General features: G+C 43.7%; 1 protein-coding gene across 2 annotated transcripts in view; it reads left to right on the forward strand.

Moving 5' to 3' along the window:
- Positions 1-17,224, forward strand: part of LOC132374641 (chloride intracellular channel protein 5) — a 113,444-nt gene that overhangs the window by 16,337 nt on the left and 79,883 nt on the right. The window contains exon 1 of one of the 2 annotated variants that reach the window (XM_059938577.1): positions 9,586-9,643. The exons of the other annotated variant lie outside the window; for it this stretch is intronic. Within the exon in view, the coding sequence (XP_059794560.1) occupies positions 9,590-9,643 (54 nt within the window). The 5' untranslated portion in view covers positions 9,586-9,589. Of the gene's footprint in view, positions 1-9,585; positions 9,644-17,224 lie in introns of those variants that run through there. 2 annotated transcript variants of the gene reach the window in all.

A 17,224-nucleotide genomic window follows, 5' to 3' on the forward strand; every position in this document is an offset into this window, starting at 1 on the left:
TCACTGGGGGAGAGGCTGGGGTCAAGCAAATCACACTGTGAGTTTTTTCTCCTCCCTCCTCACCCCCTTTAGTACCACCAAAGTAAAGCCTTTTCACTGGGTGGAAACAGGTTACAATAATTCCCGAGAGCCTCCTTACCCCTCAGATATTATACCTGGTTTAAGTTACAGCAAAATTGGGCTATAAGACATTTGAAGACATTGACCTTTACTTCCACACCCCCTGCAAGTCTTTGCACAGAACTAAACATTTGACAGATACTTAATGAGTTTTTCAGAGATTGACTGGTTGACTGTTCAATAAAATCTTGCCTACCCTGATGACCAGATCTATAAAATGATAAATATGCTGATGGTTCTTTTTGCCCAAAATGTGTTTTGTTCGCTTACTTTAAAATAGGCATTTGAACAGAGTAGTTTGCAAGGGCAATGCAAAAATTAGAATTTTGGTATTTTCTTTTTGTAAACAATTAAATGTCTTCTGCTTGTGTGGCCCATAAAATCTCTCCCAACTCTGAAGATCCGGAAACCAGGTCACGCCCAGTGAGCTTCAGAACTGGCTAGAGTTCCCCGGTTTTCTAATTGCTGGTGTCTGTTTCCTACAAGAACCACTGGACCAGAGCTGCTCTCTGGTTTGGCTATGATTGGTGGGGAACCTCTTCTCTAAGAGCTCAACATGCTTTGCAGGTCTCTCTCCCAGGAGCCAGCTAGCTAGCTGGCTAGTGGTGTGCATGTGTGTGTGTGTGTGTTTGCACGTGTGCACAGATGAACGTATAGGCCACGCATTCTCAACGGGGGCAATATCTCCCCAAGGGGGATAAAATTGGTTCTTGAGGGGTGAAAAATCTTACTCTGCTTATATATAAAGCACAAATACACAGCACATAAACAGATAGATAGTATATCTGTGGTATTAACTTTTCATGGGGGGTTCATGAGGGGAAAAAATGTCTAAAAAGTCTCCTTAGAAGAGGTGATAATGAAAAAAAGAGTTGAGACACACTGATATAGAGGAGATGGACTGACACGTAAATACACATGGATGTGGGCATCCATATGTATACCATGCATACATGTGTGCCCATCAGGGATGACACATGCTCTAACAGATTCACCTAGAAGTTTGAATTGGTGGCAGGGGCAGGACTGAATTCCGTGTTCTTTCTGACACTTTCTGCGACTAAGGATTTGCATTCACTTTCATGATTTTTCATGAACTGCCATTCTTGTTTTAAATTGCAAACACTTCAGTTTACATGGCATACAGTCTCCAAACGCAGATAATCCATGTTATAATCCGTATTCCTGTCATTCTCTGGAAAGGCTGCCTGTTAAAAATGAGCTGGGTCAACAATTCATTTCACCAGTCACCTGCCAAGCACCTCCTCAGTGGGTGGAGTTGCAGCGTCTCCCACGGGACCTGAAAAGATGGAGGACAAGGGCCCTGGGTCAGGGACCCAAGCCCGGGTGAGGGTGAGGGATGGAACTTACAGGTGTGAGCACCCCAGATGCTGCTGAAGGATGGTTGATGAGTTGAATAGCCCGAGACAGGGGAAGGGGCTTACCTCACATCCTCTGGAACTCTGGATCCAATTTTCTCTTCCATCACTACCCTTTATCCACCTTATTCTGAGGCCTCTTGTTAATTATTTTTTGCTATGATCATACTTTTTTGGAAGTAGGCGGTATATGCAAAATCCATAAAAGTCAAAATTTTAAAGATCTTATTAAAAACAGTTTGAATTAATACCCGTATTTGACCAAGCTGTCAAGTGTCCATGTTGAATCCCTCACACTCTATCTCATTAAGCTCCTTTGCCATTATCCTGACCCTCTGTTCGTACTCATCCCTGCCTGTTACCTTGATGCTGTATTCCCAACCCTCCTTAGAAAGCATCTGGGAGGCCTCAACAAATGCCAATGCCTGGCCCCGCTCTGGACCATTTAAATCAGAATCTCTGTGGCTGGGGCCGGAGCTTCAGCACTTCCTACAAGCTCCCCGGGGGGTTCCAAATGCAACCAGAGTTGGGCATGCCTGGTTTAATCCGTTAAGTCCTCAAATGACTGCACATCGGAACCTTTCAGGGAGCTTCTGAAAAGTACAAGGCCCTATGCTCCACCCAGGAAAGCCGGTATGGGAACAAATCTGTATTTACTGTTGCCTTAATGCCAGACTTTCTCATGACAGCCTCGGCCCCCGATGCACCCTGTTCTTTGCTTAAAATGCTCTTCTCCTTCTTCTCTCTCCTTTACCTTCTTAGAAACCGGCTCAGGATTGTGTTGCTTTAAAGAAACCCCCTTCTGATTCACACAGAGTCTCCCGCATCCCTCTGGCTCCTGCACCCTCTTTCTTAGTTGATAGAATATGGATTTGCAGTACTAGCTTTACGTATGATTAAAATAGGTGTGATTTCAGGGACACAAAGAAAAACTCCTGCATTTTCCCAAATGGTGCCGCCGCCCTTTGGAGACTTCAACTGTTATCGTACTTTAGTGTGAGTGAAGCATCCGAAGTCAGATGTCGGGTACGGGTGGGGGAGGTGCATCACGAGACAGGACCCTGAAGGGGGGGTAAGGGAGGCGCCCAGGATGGTGGAAGGGAACATGCCTGCCTTTGGCTGGTGAGCCGCCGCTCTGTGTCGAGACAGGGCAGGAGATGAAGGACACGGTCCCTGCCCACAGTGAGCTCGCTTCCTGTGCGGTGTGCAGCAGATGATCCCCAATTTCAGGACCTCCCTCACGGGGCTGTTGGGAGGATTACGTGAGTTCAAGTATGCCAAGTGCTTCAGACGGTGCCTGGCTCTTAGAAAGTGCTCAGTAGAGCTGGACTGTCATTAGTGTCTGGCTTCGTCCATGACCCTGTGCTGCTCTCCTGTCTACAAAGCTCCATGGCATTTCTTATTGAAAGCTTTCTGGCCTTACTCCTTCAACAGACGCTTATCGGCATTTCATCTTATGTCAACAAAGCTTCACTGAGCGCTTTCAGCATCCCAGGTGGTCACCACGCCGGGCTTAGCAATGACAAAATGAATCAGGGTGTCTGTTCTTGATCAGACCGGAGGGGGAGACCACTTCCACACCTGCCTGACGCTGGGAGATGGAAGGAGCCGGAGCCAGGTGGAAGGCCGACGGAGACGGTTGTAGAGGTTCAGAGCAGGGAGCTGCCACTTCAGGCTGAGGGGCTGGGGGAAGGTTGCATGCATGCCTGCATTAGAGGAGAAGCCTTGGGAAGAGCAGGGCTGGTAATACGAACAGGCCACGCTATCTCTTTGCACCTAGAACTGTGCTCAGCCATCACCTGCACTGTAGGTCCTCTTAGAAGTCCCACTTTACGGATGCGGACACTGAGGCTTAGAGAGCTGGCTGCCAGCACTCGGTATCTCAGCGCCATATTCCTATATGGTCTGCAGAGAGCAGTGGCGGGGGGAGAAGACTGATTCCAGGCAGAGAGCAGTGGGGAGTAGAGAAGACATTCCAGGCAGAGGCAGCAGCGGAAATATGACAGAGCAGGAGAGTGTAGGGCACGGGGTGGGTGTGGGAGCCTCCGGTGAGAAACCCATTTGGTTATGCCCAGGGGATGAGTAAGAGCTACACTTAGAAAGCTTGGTTGTCTAGATAATAGATGCTCTAACGTTTAGCATCAGTTACGGCGCTGGGGCGAGGTCTGGGTTGCCCCATGCCATGTCTGCCATTAATCCATTTGTGCTGGATGCTGGGGAATCAGGGGGGTCCTGAGTGGGGTGGGGGGATGGGGAGGTGCTGTACAACAGTGGCTGACCGACCAGGGCAGACACTTCAGTCCTTGAACAACTGGCCTGAATATCTGCTCTGTTTGTGACCAAGTCATGATGGTTCTTGAATATAAGGAAGATGAGTTTGGAATTATTATTTTTGTTAATTATTTTTGTTATGATCATAGCTTGTTTTGATTTTGAGTGCCCTCAAAACTTTTGGGGGGAGTTGGTGGAATATATAAAATCAATAACATGAAATTAAAGACTAATTTTTAAAAATTTCCTTAACAATTTACAGCTACTATCTCTACTTAGTTTTGAGTTACTGAGACCTCAGAGCTACTGACCCTGACTCTCCCCTGTGGGTGAGAGCAGTGGCTGTTTCCAGGTTCCATTAGAAGTCCGCCCTTTAAGGGGCCAGAGATTGCCTCTCCCTCCTCTTCAGAAGAATGATTGCTGCCACTCTTTTTTATTTTAATTTTACAAAATCTATTTCCACAGTGATTACTTTATGTGATCCTTACAACATCCTTCTGAACTGAGCAAAATTCATATAATTATACCCATTTTGCAGATGTGGAAACTAAGACCCCCCCCACACACACAGCTGAGAATAAGAGACTAACCCAACTTTATAGGGCAGGTCAGCAAACCAGAGCCAGGTGGCCACTGGGCAGCCTCATGGAGACCTGGGCATGACTGGGGTGGCAAGGGCCAGGTGAGGTTCCAGAGTGCTGAAGTCTTCCCAGCGGCCACACCAGGCACAGTCCTTGAAAAAGGGACTGATGTGTCTGGGGAAGCTTCCTTTCTTTTCCTTCATCCCTAGACCCAACAGTTCTGTAGATGGATAAAGGTAAAACCCTGTCCTCCTTCCATCCAAGCCTGTCTCTAGAAGTGATTTCCAGAAGCAATGGTGTATTCGTTTTCTATTGCCGTGTAACAATTTACCACAAACGTAGTGATTTAAACCAATACATTTCTCTTTTTTTTTGAATTTTATTTTATTTTTTTATACAGCAGGTTCTTATTATCTATTTTATACATATTATGTATATATGTCAATCCCAATCTCCCAATTCATCCCACCCCCCTCCCCTGCTTTTCCCCCTTGGCGTCCATACGTTTGTTCTCTACATCTGTGTCTCTATTTCTGCCATGCAAATCGGTTCATCTGTACCATTTTTCTAGATTCCACATATATGCGTTAATATACGATATTTGTTTTTCTCTTTCTGACGTACTTCGCTCTGTATGACAGTCTCTAGGTCCATCCACGTCTCTACAGATTACTATCCTTTTTATGGCTGAATAATATTCCATTGAATATATGTACCACATCTTCTTTAAACCAATACATTTCTTATATCAGAGTTTCTGTGGACCAGGAGTCTGACTGCTTTGCTGGGTCCTCTTCTCTGCATCTCACCTGGAGCTCAGAGTCCTTCCCAAGCCTTTACGGGGGTCGACAGAAATAGGACTGAAGCCCCCAGCCCCTTGAGGCTCCTCACGGTTCCCTACCACATGGCCTCCACGTGGGCGGTTCACATCACAGCAGCCTGCTTCTCCAAGGCCAGCAGGAGAGCCTCTCTTTCATGAGCTTTCTCCTGATTAAGTGAGGTCCGCTTAGGAGTCTCTTTTGATTAACTTATGTTAGATGGATTTGGAGCCTTGATTACACCTGCAAAATCCCTTCACCTTTAGTATATTCTGTTGGCTAGAAACACATCCTAGATCCCATCCACACTCAAGGGAGGGGATTATACAAGAGCATAAATGCCAGCAGGCAGGGGTCATGGGGCTGTCACCTTAGGGTCTGTCACAGGTAGGTTGAGCTTACTTTCCTCTACACATAATAATACAGCCCAGCACTTCATATACACCATCTTCTCATATCGTCACAACTGCATGAGGAAGGAATTGATATGGGCCCATTTCATAGGAAAGGAAACTGAGGTTTAGAGATCCAGTCCCGTTCCCAAAGTCACACAGCTCTAAGGGGCAGAACCTGGTCTTGAATTCAGGTGTGTCATACATCAAGCCAAACACCCAAAAACTTATGGGCCTCTTAAGGGAGTTGACAGTCTTAGGTACTCAGAAGACACTATTGCATTGGAAACTCGGGTTTTACTTTGACCTTGCTAGATGCTCACCAACTTTATTTATATTTCTTCCCAAGCTTAGATGAGGTCACATCTAAGACCTTGGAGTTGACATGAATCTGTTTTCTGAGAGAGGAAGGAAACCCTTACTATGTGACAGGATTTTTTTTTTTTTTTTGCATATATTCTCTTATAAACATTCTGCAGTGTAAATGTTGTTATCCAAATTCTCCCTACCAGGAAACTCCCCCGCAGGCTCAGGGAGGTTCTGTGACATTCCACGTACAGTTGTTGGGAGTGAGACGTTAAACCCACCGTCTGTCTATCACACTTCATTCCATTGGACACTTATGGGCCAGCTCAAACGGAAACAGAAGTCAAGATGGAGGTTTCTTTTTGTTTGCTTTAGACAGTTATATTTTTAGCCAACTCTGTAACTCACTGACCCATTTGCTGGAATGGAAACTGGTAACTTAAGCATGAATGGAAACCACTTTAAAAAATAATGGTCCAACACTGGTGCCGCCTGCAATGACAGAGAGGGTGAGGTTTTTAGAGGAGTGCAAAGAATATACCTGGTTTCGCTTCTCTTCGTCATACCTTTTGTTTGTAAAACAGACTGCAGCCTATAAAGAAGATTTGCATAATTATATCATGCGGGAAGGTTTCAGGGAGAGGCTCTGTGTCTTGGCCAAGGTCACACAGTGCGTACGAGGAAGAGCTGGGTCTCCTGCCTAGGCATTTACTGCCAAGTTCCCCATCCACTCCCCTCTCATGAGCACGGATGGATATATGGGGGGAGATGTCATTGAAGAAAGCTTACGGATGTGAAATAAATCCCATCCTGGACCCACAGAAACACCCAAGAGTTGACCCCAGAATTCAGCCATCATCCTGTTGGTGAAACTCCTCAAAACGCTAGCCCAGGTCTGGTACTTTGCTACTGGTTCCCATCCTGGAGGCCAGTGTGACTTGCCCTGGGGGATCATTGGGGGATTTGGGTACCTTTAATGGGATGCCTAGCTTGCTCAAGCTAATTCTTTGTGTATTTTAATATCCCTCATTTACAAAACAGAGGCAAAGCTGAGAATCCTTGTAGAGAGAAAGATGGGCCTTTCTCATTTTCCCGTTCGGGTTATACTATATACCTGATTTATATGTTTATTGACTTTGTGAATGTGATGTTGTGAAGGCAGCGCCCAAGATACTGGTCCAGCAGTGATGTTAGGCACAGAAAAGTGGTGACTCTAGAAAACTACTTCCATTGATCTACATCTGAATCTGGGTATTTTCCTTAATACTTTTTCCCCAAATTTCAATGTAACCCTGACTTTTGTCAGCCAAAATTATTCCTTCTTTACAGAGGTAGTATTGAAAATTAGGATATTTACAGAACAATACAGCTTTAGCAGGATGATGGGGGCTACTTGTAGGAGAACCTGGAAGGGGGTCTCTGAGGTCTTCTGATGACAGTCAGGAGTGGGGACACAGTTCATGTAAAATGACACCTGGAAAACATCCATGGGGGCAGGGAGAGTATTCAGAGTTAAAGCCAATCATACTTATATACCCTCTTCCTCCTGACATTTTGACGGAATGAAGCAAGTTCAAATGGATGTCAAATGCAGCCTAGGAAGGCAGACCAAGTCCTCCATGCACATCAGCACCTCCAGACTGCAAAGCAGTTCTACCCAGGTGGGTAGGGGATTCATGCTGCTACCTCTGAACTCACAGCCAGGGCCCTATGGACTGAGACTGGCCTTTAAGCTTTCTCCCCAAGTCATTGCAGGTCAGACAGCCTCCAACCAGAGCTGTGGTGGTGAAATCGCCCTGCAGAGCCTTGGGAGGGAGGCTTCCCAGAGCCGTGGGGGCAAGACTGTGGCCCCAGTGGGTTTGAAAGGCAGGACATCGAGCTAAAGAGGTTTACTCTTGAGACTTGAGATCTAGCTGAATTTGCTTTGCTAGGTTTGGGACTTGCTTGGGACCCGTCATCCTTTCTTCTTTTGTATTTCTCCCTTTTTGGAATGGGAATGTCTATCCTATGCCTGTCCCACTATTGTGTTTTGAAAGCACATAACTTGTCTGGTTTCAAAGATTCACAGCTGAAGAGAAATTTTGCCTTAGGATGAATCATACCTGGAGTCTCGCCCATATCTGATTTAGATGATATTTAGATGAGACTTTGGACTTTAGACTTCAGAGTTGATGCTGCAAAGAGTTAAGACTTTTGGAGCCCCTGGGGTGGAATGAATGTATTTTGCATGTGAGAAGGACATGTATTTTGGGGGGCTAGGGGTGGAATGCTGTGGACTGAATTGTGCCCCCTCAAATTCATATGTTGAAGCCCTAACCCCACAACGTGACTGTATTTAGAGATAGGGCTGTTAGGCGGTAATTATGGTGAAGTGAGGTCATAAGGGTGGGTCCCAAGTCCAATAGGACTAGTGGCCTTACAAAATGAGAAAGAGAGAGATCTCTCCACTGCGTAAGGACACAGTGAGAAGACGGCCATCTACAAGCCAGGAAAAGAGCCCTCACCAGGAACCATATGAGCTGGCATCTTAATCTTGGGCTTCTCAACCTCCAGAACTATGAGAAACAAGTTTCTGTTGTTTAAACCACTCAGGCTATGGTCTTTTGTATAGCAGCCCAAGCAGAATAAGACATCCCTTTAAAACCTTAGTGTTGTGATTATCAAAAAAAAAAAAAATGCATTCTATAAGTCCCTCTCTGACCAACTTTTACCATCAGCTAAAATCAATAAACAATAAACACTGCAGAGAATATAGAGATGTAAACATCATGTTCCTTTCTCCAATGGAGACTGCAGTTCAGCAGAAGAGGTAAATGTGGATACGGACACCCACAGGTATCTAACTTCAAAGGGCAGCAGAAGATCGTGCTAAATGTTGAATTGAGAAGGATATGTCTGGCAGGGGCATTATCAGGACAGGTTTTGTAGAGTGAGAAGCGCTGTTAGTAAATGTCTTTAGGAAGCAAACTTTTTGCAGAGCTTCCCACATACCAGCTAGGTTAATGGGGTCAAATGCTTGGGTGAAGTCCACAGTACCACTCATGTTGCTATTCTCAGCATCTTCCACTTGCTGCCAATGCAAGAGTATCAGGTCTCCAGTTTCATGGCATCACTGGAGCCACATTGACTTTCAAGTAAGACACAACTGCCACTGATACGTATGAGTAGTTCATGGAAAATGACTCATGTTAATGCTGTTCTGAAATTGTGCACAAACAATATGGCTCCAGGTCGTCTGTCCCTGCACAAGCCTCCTTATGTTGGGCAAGGTCACAGTTACTGTCTCTTTGTAATCTAAGCAGTTAAGCGATGCCATCCATGCTTGAGCTCCTGGCCACAATACCTGTGGATTGTAGAGGAGATTGTATCCGTATGAGGTTCTCTACCCAATGAATGAGCAGAGGGGAAATCTCAGCTCTAAAAATCAGAAAGGACCTCCCAGCTTCAAGTATTTTTCAAGTATTTCCTGGTGGCAAGGAATTCTTTTTTGGATTCCACTTTTTTGGAGTTCACTAAATCATATATGGAACCTCATATATAAAAAAGATAAAAAGAGGGGAGCTCTGACTCCCCTTCCCCCCCGACCCCAAGAGGCCCTGAGGCACCTCCACAGAACACTGGAACTCCAGAGACCATGGTCCAAAACCTTGAATTCATGCCTACCCTTTCCAATTGCAGATACCACTGCCCTCTAAGGCAACAAAGTCCTTTCATCAGAATTGATGCTGAGCAGGATTTGTACTTGCCTGAGGTCACACAGCTACTCATGGGCCAAGGTGAGACTGGAAGCTGGGTTTCCTGACTCCCAGCCGGTGCTCTTCATCCTTTGGGTGGCTTTGTCCAATGGTACCAAAGACTGAATGTTCTGTGTCTGCCCTTGAGGCAGTTGTGGGGTCAAGGATGGTGATTATTCACCTTATTGCCCTTGTATTAGGACAGTGCCTGACCCAGAGCTGCTCAGTGAGCATTTGCGGATGGAAAGGATTTCCTGCATCCTGGTCTTCTCACCCTTAAAAACAAAGTATCATGGGAAACTCAATGAATTCTTCATGAGTGGTTTTGAGCGATGGCTGTAAACAAAGGCACTCAGCTCCTCATGATTTTTTTTCCTTAAAAGTCCACTCTTAGAACCCCATTTTGTGAGTAACCAGCCCTAGCAAAGGCCTCTGCCTGCAGTGAGTCCCAGGGGAAGGCATCTTGGTGACAGTCAAATTGTGATTGTCTACACGTGATGTCACAGTTTATGGAGCACAGGCACTACGTTATCTAATGTGTCCTTCAAAACAAAACTGTGGGGGGCGGCACTTAGTCCAAACGTCATCATCCCCATTTTATTGATAGAGGCCTTCTGATTTCTGCCAGTGTCCTTTCCGCTCGAGCACAGTGGGTCTAAGGATGGCCCGGGCCACGTGAAAGAGTGTTAGCATCATCTAGATGAAGACAGTAGAATCACAGACCAGGAGGCCTGGAAAGTACTGCAGACTTAATTCTGCTCAACCCTTTCACCTCAAACACAAGGAACCAATGCATTGATGATTCCTCTGATGTTTTGTTTTTTGATGCCAAGTACCTTTTTAAATTTGGAGAGGGTGGTGGAATTCAGTTTCTGTGCTGGTTTTCCCTTTTGTTTTCTGCCTCACTACATGCTTTTCCACACTCTCTTAGAATCTCTTCTTGAAGGACCAAGGTCTGTTCATCTCTGTGAGTCATTCCTTCAAAAAGCAGTTTTTTGAGGGCCTGCTATGTGCCTGGCACTGTTCTAGGTGCCAGAGTACAGCAGTGAACAAAGTAGACAGGGTCCTGGCCTTCATGAGGCTTATATTCTAGTGGATGAGACAGGACATAAAGAAATAAATAAAAAGTTATACTCCATTTATAGTTATTGTAAAATATTTGCTATATTCCCCCTGTTGTACAAAATATCCTTGTAGCTTATTTTATACCTAATAGTTTGTACCTCTTAATCCCCCACCCTTATATTTCCCTCTCCCCTCTTCCTCCTGTAAATAGAGTACAACGTTTAAAGTTGTGAATAACTATATTGTACACCTGTAGTTTACATGATGTTATATACATCAACTATACTTCAATAAAAAATTAAAAAAAATATATATATAAGGTGCTGTGAAGGAAATAAGTAGGGGGCTAATTTAGAAGGGGGAGGAAGATACAGAGCTATCTGGGAAAGACTATATTTTAGCCCCGAACTCAGGACTTAGCCCTTATTAGGTGCTGAGGAAATGTTTGGTGAATGAATGCATGTATGCATAAATTAAAATGAGTGAATGAATGAATGGTTATTTGTATTCTCTTTTAAATCAGACATGCCCTCAACCCACCTTGACCTACTTGTTGCCTTTTGGTCCCAGCTGGTCCATGCCTAACTCTTCCATGTGGCTCTTCACCCTCCCTCTGCCCCGTAATCCCATAACTCCCTGTGGAGAGCTGAGTAGGGGAGTAGCGTGACCCCAGCTGGGCTCTGGGGGGTGCCACTGTCACCTGCCCAGCGGGCTGTGATGAAAGCAACAGGACCACATGCTGTGCAAGAACGTTTCCTGTCTTGACTTCATGTACCAGCCCAGCCCCCACTCAGGAGGGTAGGAGGGACATTACTCTTTCAGTGACACTTTGGTGGCTCGGTGCATGACTGCACACACCCCCTCCCTAAGGTCTGGCTTTTTACAGCTTCCCAGTAAGAATGCCGGTAAAGCCTTACCCGGTGATTCCCTTTGCTCCTCCCTTCCTGCGCTGCTGCAGGAACTTTCCATCAGGTGCGATCAGGCTGTGGGAGAGTCCCTGGGTAGAGGTCTGAAGATTTAGCAGATTTTTTGAGAATTATGGGCTGTCACCGAATATATTCCATAAGGATGCTCAGCTCCTCTCTTTTATTGCTTTTCCATGTTTCTCCCTGTCCTAGAACGTGCAGGCTTTTCCCTGGACAGCCCATAAAATTAGGGAACCAGCCTCAGTTATTCACCTTATCCTCGAATTATTTCTCATCTTTTACCAAGGCTATTCCGTTTCTGGATGTATCGTTATTCTTTTCAGTTCTTCCCAACTCCAATGGCTTGTCATTTAGACTGAGATAAATGAGAGAGAAAAATGCCAGTCAGTGCTGAAAGCTAATCATTACCTTCTTAAATGTCTCTTATTAAAACCACTCATCTACACAGCCAGACAATCTGAGACAAACAGAGTGGACCCAAGTCTGCATCTCCACGTGTGCAGTCTCTCGTGAGCTTATATGGGTATAATGTCATAGACTCATCCACCAAAAGAACCAGAAAAGCCTTAGAGATGAACTAGTTCAACTCATAAGGAAACTGAGCCCCAGGCGGGGGCAGGAGGGACTTCCCCCAAGCCACCCAAATGGATAGGGTGGGGCTGGCACAAGAACAAGAGCCCCCCGCTGGGTTTGTGGTCTGGTGTTTGTTCATTGTTCCAAACTGCTTGTTGTGTGGCCACCTCATCTCACGTCTGAACTTTCCCCCAAAGCCAGGCTCCCTCATGTTGGCTTTGCCATCCGCCAGGTTCCTAGAGCAAAGTCTCAGGGTCACCCTTGACTGTTCTCTGTGTTCCATCAGACAGCAGGTCTTCCTTCAGAGTGGTCCTCTTGGCTGACGCCATCAAAACTGAACACCCATAGCGACGTGCAGTCCCACAGAGTCCATGGTCAGAGGAGCCCTCATTGTACCCCATCCGAGTATCACCCACGTACAGAAGATGAATGTTATACCCTTTGTGGCCTCTGACAATCAAAAACATTGACTCAGATTTGCCCACTGCTTCAAATTCTCCCTGGTTGTAAACATAAGCCTTTAAGGAACAGGTGTTTAGAAGCTGCATTATTTAACTTGTTGAATTAAATGTTTCGCTGGATGTGGCTCCCTATTGCATTTTTTTCAACTCCAGAGTGTTTAGAAATTTCAGAAATTATATAGGACAAGAAGGTTCTACCTGTCTAGTAAGTAAAAGCTTATAGTAGGAAATTGCAAGAAAATAGAAAATGAAAATAAGGACTCTAAGAACCTACGATCAGAGTGAGCATAGCTATTGAGAGTGTGTTTCAAATATGATTTTGAGCTTCTTGGAAGGCAAGGGGAGGAAAGAAAACAAAATCAGTTACAGAATTCTCTTTTTGAGAGTGGAAGAAGCCATCTAAATAAAATCCCCTACCACTGCATTACCTCGAAAAATAATTTAATTTTTTTCTATTTATAAAAGTAATTCATGCTCTTTGAAGAAAATTGGGAACAGATAAATATATAGACCATCTCTCATAATCCACCACCCAAAGATAATTTCTGATAGCATTTTGGTTTCTTTCTTTCAGTTTTTTTTTTTTTTTTTAATATTGGGATCATATAGTGTATACATTTAGCAGGATGCTTTATTCACAGCATTATATCACTTGCATTTCCCCTGAACATTAAGTGTCTTTTTATATGTGGCACTGGGTCTTAAGGTCATTTCTCAAATGATGTTTTATGTGTTGTGTGGGGGGAAACACTGAAGAATTTAATAATGTCATCAACTTTTTAAAAATAGTAAATGCAGTAGAAAGCTTTGTATGATGATTTTTTCTAGTGACAGCTGGCAAAGGCTGAGGCCATGACATTGAAATGTAATTTAGTGAGGGTGATTTTCACAGGTGCTAATCTTTTGCGGTAGAAGTGTTTAATTAACTATTGGCAGTGCAAGGTGATTCCAGAGGAGGCAGAAGGCCGGAGGGGTAGACCGATTGCTTGTAGCCCTGGGCGCACCTTCCCTAAATGTCCCTTTCCAGAGGAGCTCTTGATTCAAAGCTGCTTTAAGGTTTTGAGTTACTGGGGATTCTATTCAGGGAGTTGGGTCTTTAAGATACTAAATAATACTTCAGTGAAGTGGGAAAGAATGTGCAACCTGCTTAGGGGGCATCTCTTCCTCTCAAGGGGTCATTTTGGACTGGGAAAGGGGGAAGATATGGCCCCTCAAAATATTGGCTATATTTCCCATGTTGTACAGTAAGTACATCCTTGTAGCCTATCTTATACCCAGTAGTTTGTACCTCCCACTCCCCCACCCCCATGTTGCCCCTCCCCCTTTCCCTCTCCACACTGATAACCTTTAGTTTGTCTTGTATATCTTTGAGTCTGCTTCTTTTTGTTATATTCACTAGTTCGTTGTATTTTTTAGATTCCACATATAAGGGATGTCATACAGTATTTGTCTTTCTCTGTCTGACCTATTTCACTTAGCATAATGCCCTCCAAGTCCATCCATGTTTTTGCAAATGGCAAAATTTCATTCTTTTTTATGTCTGAGTAGTATTCCATTGTATATATATAGCACATCTTCTTTATCCATTCATCTTTTGATGGACACTTAGGTTGCTTCCATATCTTGGCTATTGTAAATAATGCTGCTATGAACATTGGGGTACATGTATCTTTTTGAATTAGTGTTTTTATTTTTCCCCAGGAATGGGGTTGCTGGATCACATGGTAGTTCTATTTTTAGTTTTTAGAGGAAACTCCATACTGTTTTCCACAATGGCTGCACCAATTTACATTCCCACCGACAGTGTACAATGCTTCCCTTTTCTCCACATCCTCACCAACATGTGTTATCTGTGTTTCCCATGACTCTTAAGTTGATCCCCAGTCCGTACATATAATACTTTACATTTGTCCCAGGTCCTGACAGCACCGTGAGGTATAAAGGGAATATTCTTATCCTAACTCTATGAATAAGGAAACCAAGGCTCAGAGGAGGTAAATGACTTGTCCAAGGTCATATTCCAATGAAGGATGGAACCAGAGCTAGACTTTGGATTGTCTGAGTCCAGGGTTCGTCCCACTCTGCTGTGCGTTTTCCTCAGACCTTGGCTGGTGACTTTTTCGGAAGGCTGAATTGTTTTCTCTCTCTGGCACCGGCACAGAGGTTCTCAAAGTGTGGATGTTAGACCAGAAGCGTCCCCTGGGCATTTATTAGAAATGCAAATTCTTAGGCTCCACCCCAAACCTACTGTGTTTTAACAAGCCTTCCATATAACTCTGAGGTATACTAAAGTTTGAAGACCACTGTTCTAAAAGTTTTCAATAAATATTGTTGAATAAATACTTTCTAGAATTCCTTTCATTAACATGTTTAAATAATAGTCTTTCATTAACATGTTTAAAATATTTAAGAACTCCCATTTATATTTTTATTTGAAAACTTCCAATGACTTCCGAGGAACCACCCCTTATTAACCAATCCCCAGTGGGAGAGAGGAGTATTTTATCATACAGTGAAGACGAGGCCCAGCCCTGTTTCTCTGTGTGGAAGGTACAGAGAGAAAAGAAGGCATCACAGACACAGACGATATGGACGGGCGAATCAGACCAGATAGAAGAACATAATGTAAATAACATTTATTGAGCTCTTAGTTTGTACCACAAACTATCCCTAAATGCTTTACATGAACTATCTCATTGAATCCTCACCACAACTTTATGAGATGTGTACCACATTGCATTCCCACTTTACAGATGAACAAACCAAGGCCAGGAAACTTGCCCAAGATTACAGAGTTAGTAAGTGGCAAAGCCCAGTAAGATTCCAAAGCTCAGGAGCTTACATACTGTTGTATTTTGCCTTCTCATGTTTTGCATCTTCCAGAGAACATCACCACTGTAGCAAGTCACAGGGAGAGATGCTGAGTGGAGAATTACTGGGCATCCCTTGTCCCTAGAACAGTACATAATACATTGTTGATGCCTAATATGTATCTAGTGAATGAATGAAATGAACTATTCACAAAATAATTCTATTAGGAGTGGGCATAAAAAGCTTTCCAGGGAGGGTAGGATCAGGGTTGGTATTTGAAAATGGAAACGTAGGGAAAATGCAATCCAGAAGAGAGAAAGGGTACAGATAACAGTACAACTATAGCAAATCAAGTTCCAACAGAGGTGGTGGGCAAGCGGTTTGCCTGGAGGAGTGAGGAGGCAAGGGAAGGGGTCCTGAAAGGGGACTATTGCTAAAACCGGGAAGGGAGAGTGGGACCCCCTGAGAGGCAGCCCACAGAGCTGGACTTTATCCTGTTATCACTGAAAGGTCATCGGAGGGTTCTGAATATGGGCTCCAAAGGGCCAAGGAAACAACTTAGAACATTCTAGTATATATGTCTATTATTTTTAATTTTACAGATGACAGAGGAAAGTCAGCTGGACTACAGATCTGGGGGAGTTTGCTGGCATGACAGCAAGAAGATAATCTTTCCAAAAGAGTCGCATAGCCATTTTGATTCACTATAGTTTGCATGAAGTGATAACAATTACAATATGCCTGTCTGTAAAGCTTGCAGTGGCATTTGATAAAAATGAGGTTTTTCTGAAGCCTGAAGGGCTGTCATAGAAAAGAGGGATGCAAAATCTAAAAGGCCACAGGACCTTTTAGAATGAAGAATGGAGACGTTGCCATAATCCCTGTTATTCAAGGGTAGAATAAAAGCAATTACCCAATCTATTTATTTAAAATAAATATTCATTACAAATATTTATTATCAATCATCACATAGCTTAAACACAGCTTCCTTGCAAAGCAGAAAGCTCTGAAAGGAAGTAACTTCCTCTTATGATATGTGGACAGATCTGTTTGAACTACACTGCCCATTCAGTCAAAAGTCAAGCGAATACGGCAATACAATATGCACCTCACATACACATGGCGCACTCAGAAAATCCACCTCTCGAGAGAATCAACAATACCCATCTGTTATTGTTGTTTTCCTGACTAGCTGTCTTTTATCTCTTCTAGTTATTTGAGGAAAACTCATAGGTCTGAGCCACTACAATGTCCATCACCCATTTAAACAAAGTCTGGAATGATTTTTTTTTAATCTTTTACTTTTTTATTTTTTTAATTTTTATTTTATATTGGAGTATAGTTGATTAACAATGTTGTGTTAGTTGCAGGTGTTTAGCAAAGTGATTCGCTTATACATACACATGTATCTATTCTTTTTCAAGTTCTTTTTCCATTTAGGTTATTAGAATATTGAGCAGAGTTCCCTGTGCTATACAGTAGGTCCTTGTTGGTTATCTGTTTTAAATATAGCAGTGTGTACGTGTCAGTCCCAAACTCCCAATCTTAATACTGAGAATCACTAGATTTGATCTTATGAAGGATAAAATTGCAGGATGATGGACCAGAAGTGCTAAGAAAGGATTATTTGAAATTTCTAAGCTGCTTTGAAGTGAATGAACTCTGTCTACACGTAGGCTTTGTACGAATGAGTTTCTTAAATTGAGCATCTATGTTTAAATGTCCCTTTAAATCCTATTTTGAAAGTAGAAATGTGCATATGTAGTGTTAGCAACTCATCCCAGTTT

The sequence above is a fragment of the Balaenoptera ricei genome, chromosome 11 (genome assembly GCF_028023285.1).
Source record: "Balaenoptera ricei isolate mBalRic1 chromosome 11, mBalRic1.hap2, whole genome shotgun sequence".
NCBI classification, from domain to species: Eukaryota; Metazoa; Chordata; class Mammalia; order Artiodactyla; family Balaenopteridae; genus Balaenoptera; species Balaenoptera ricei.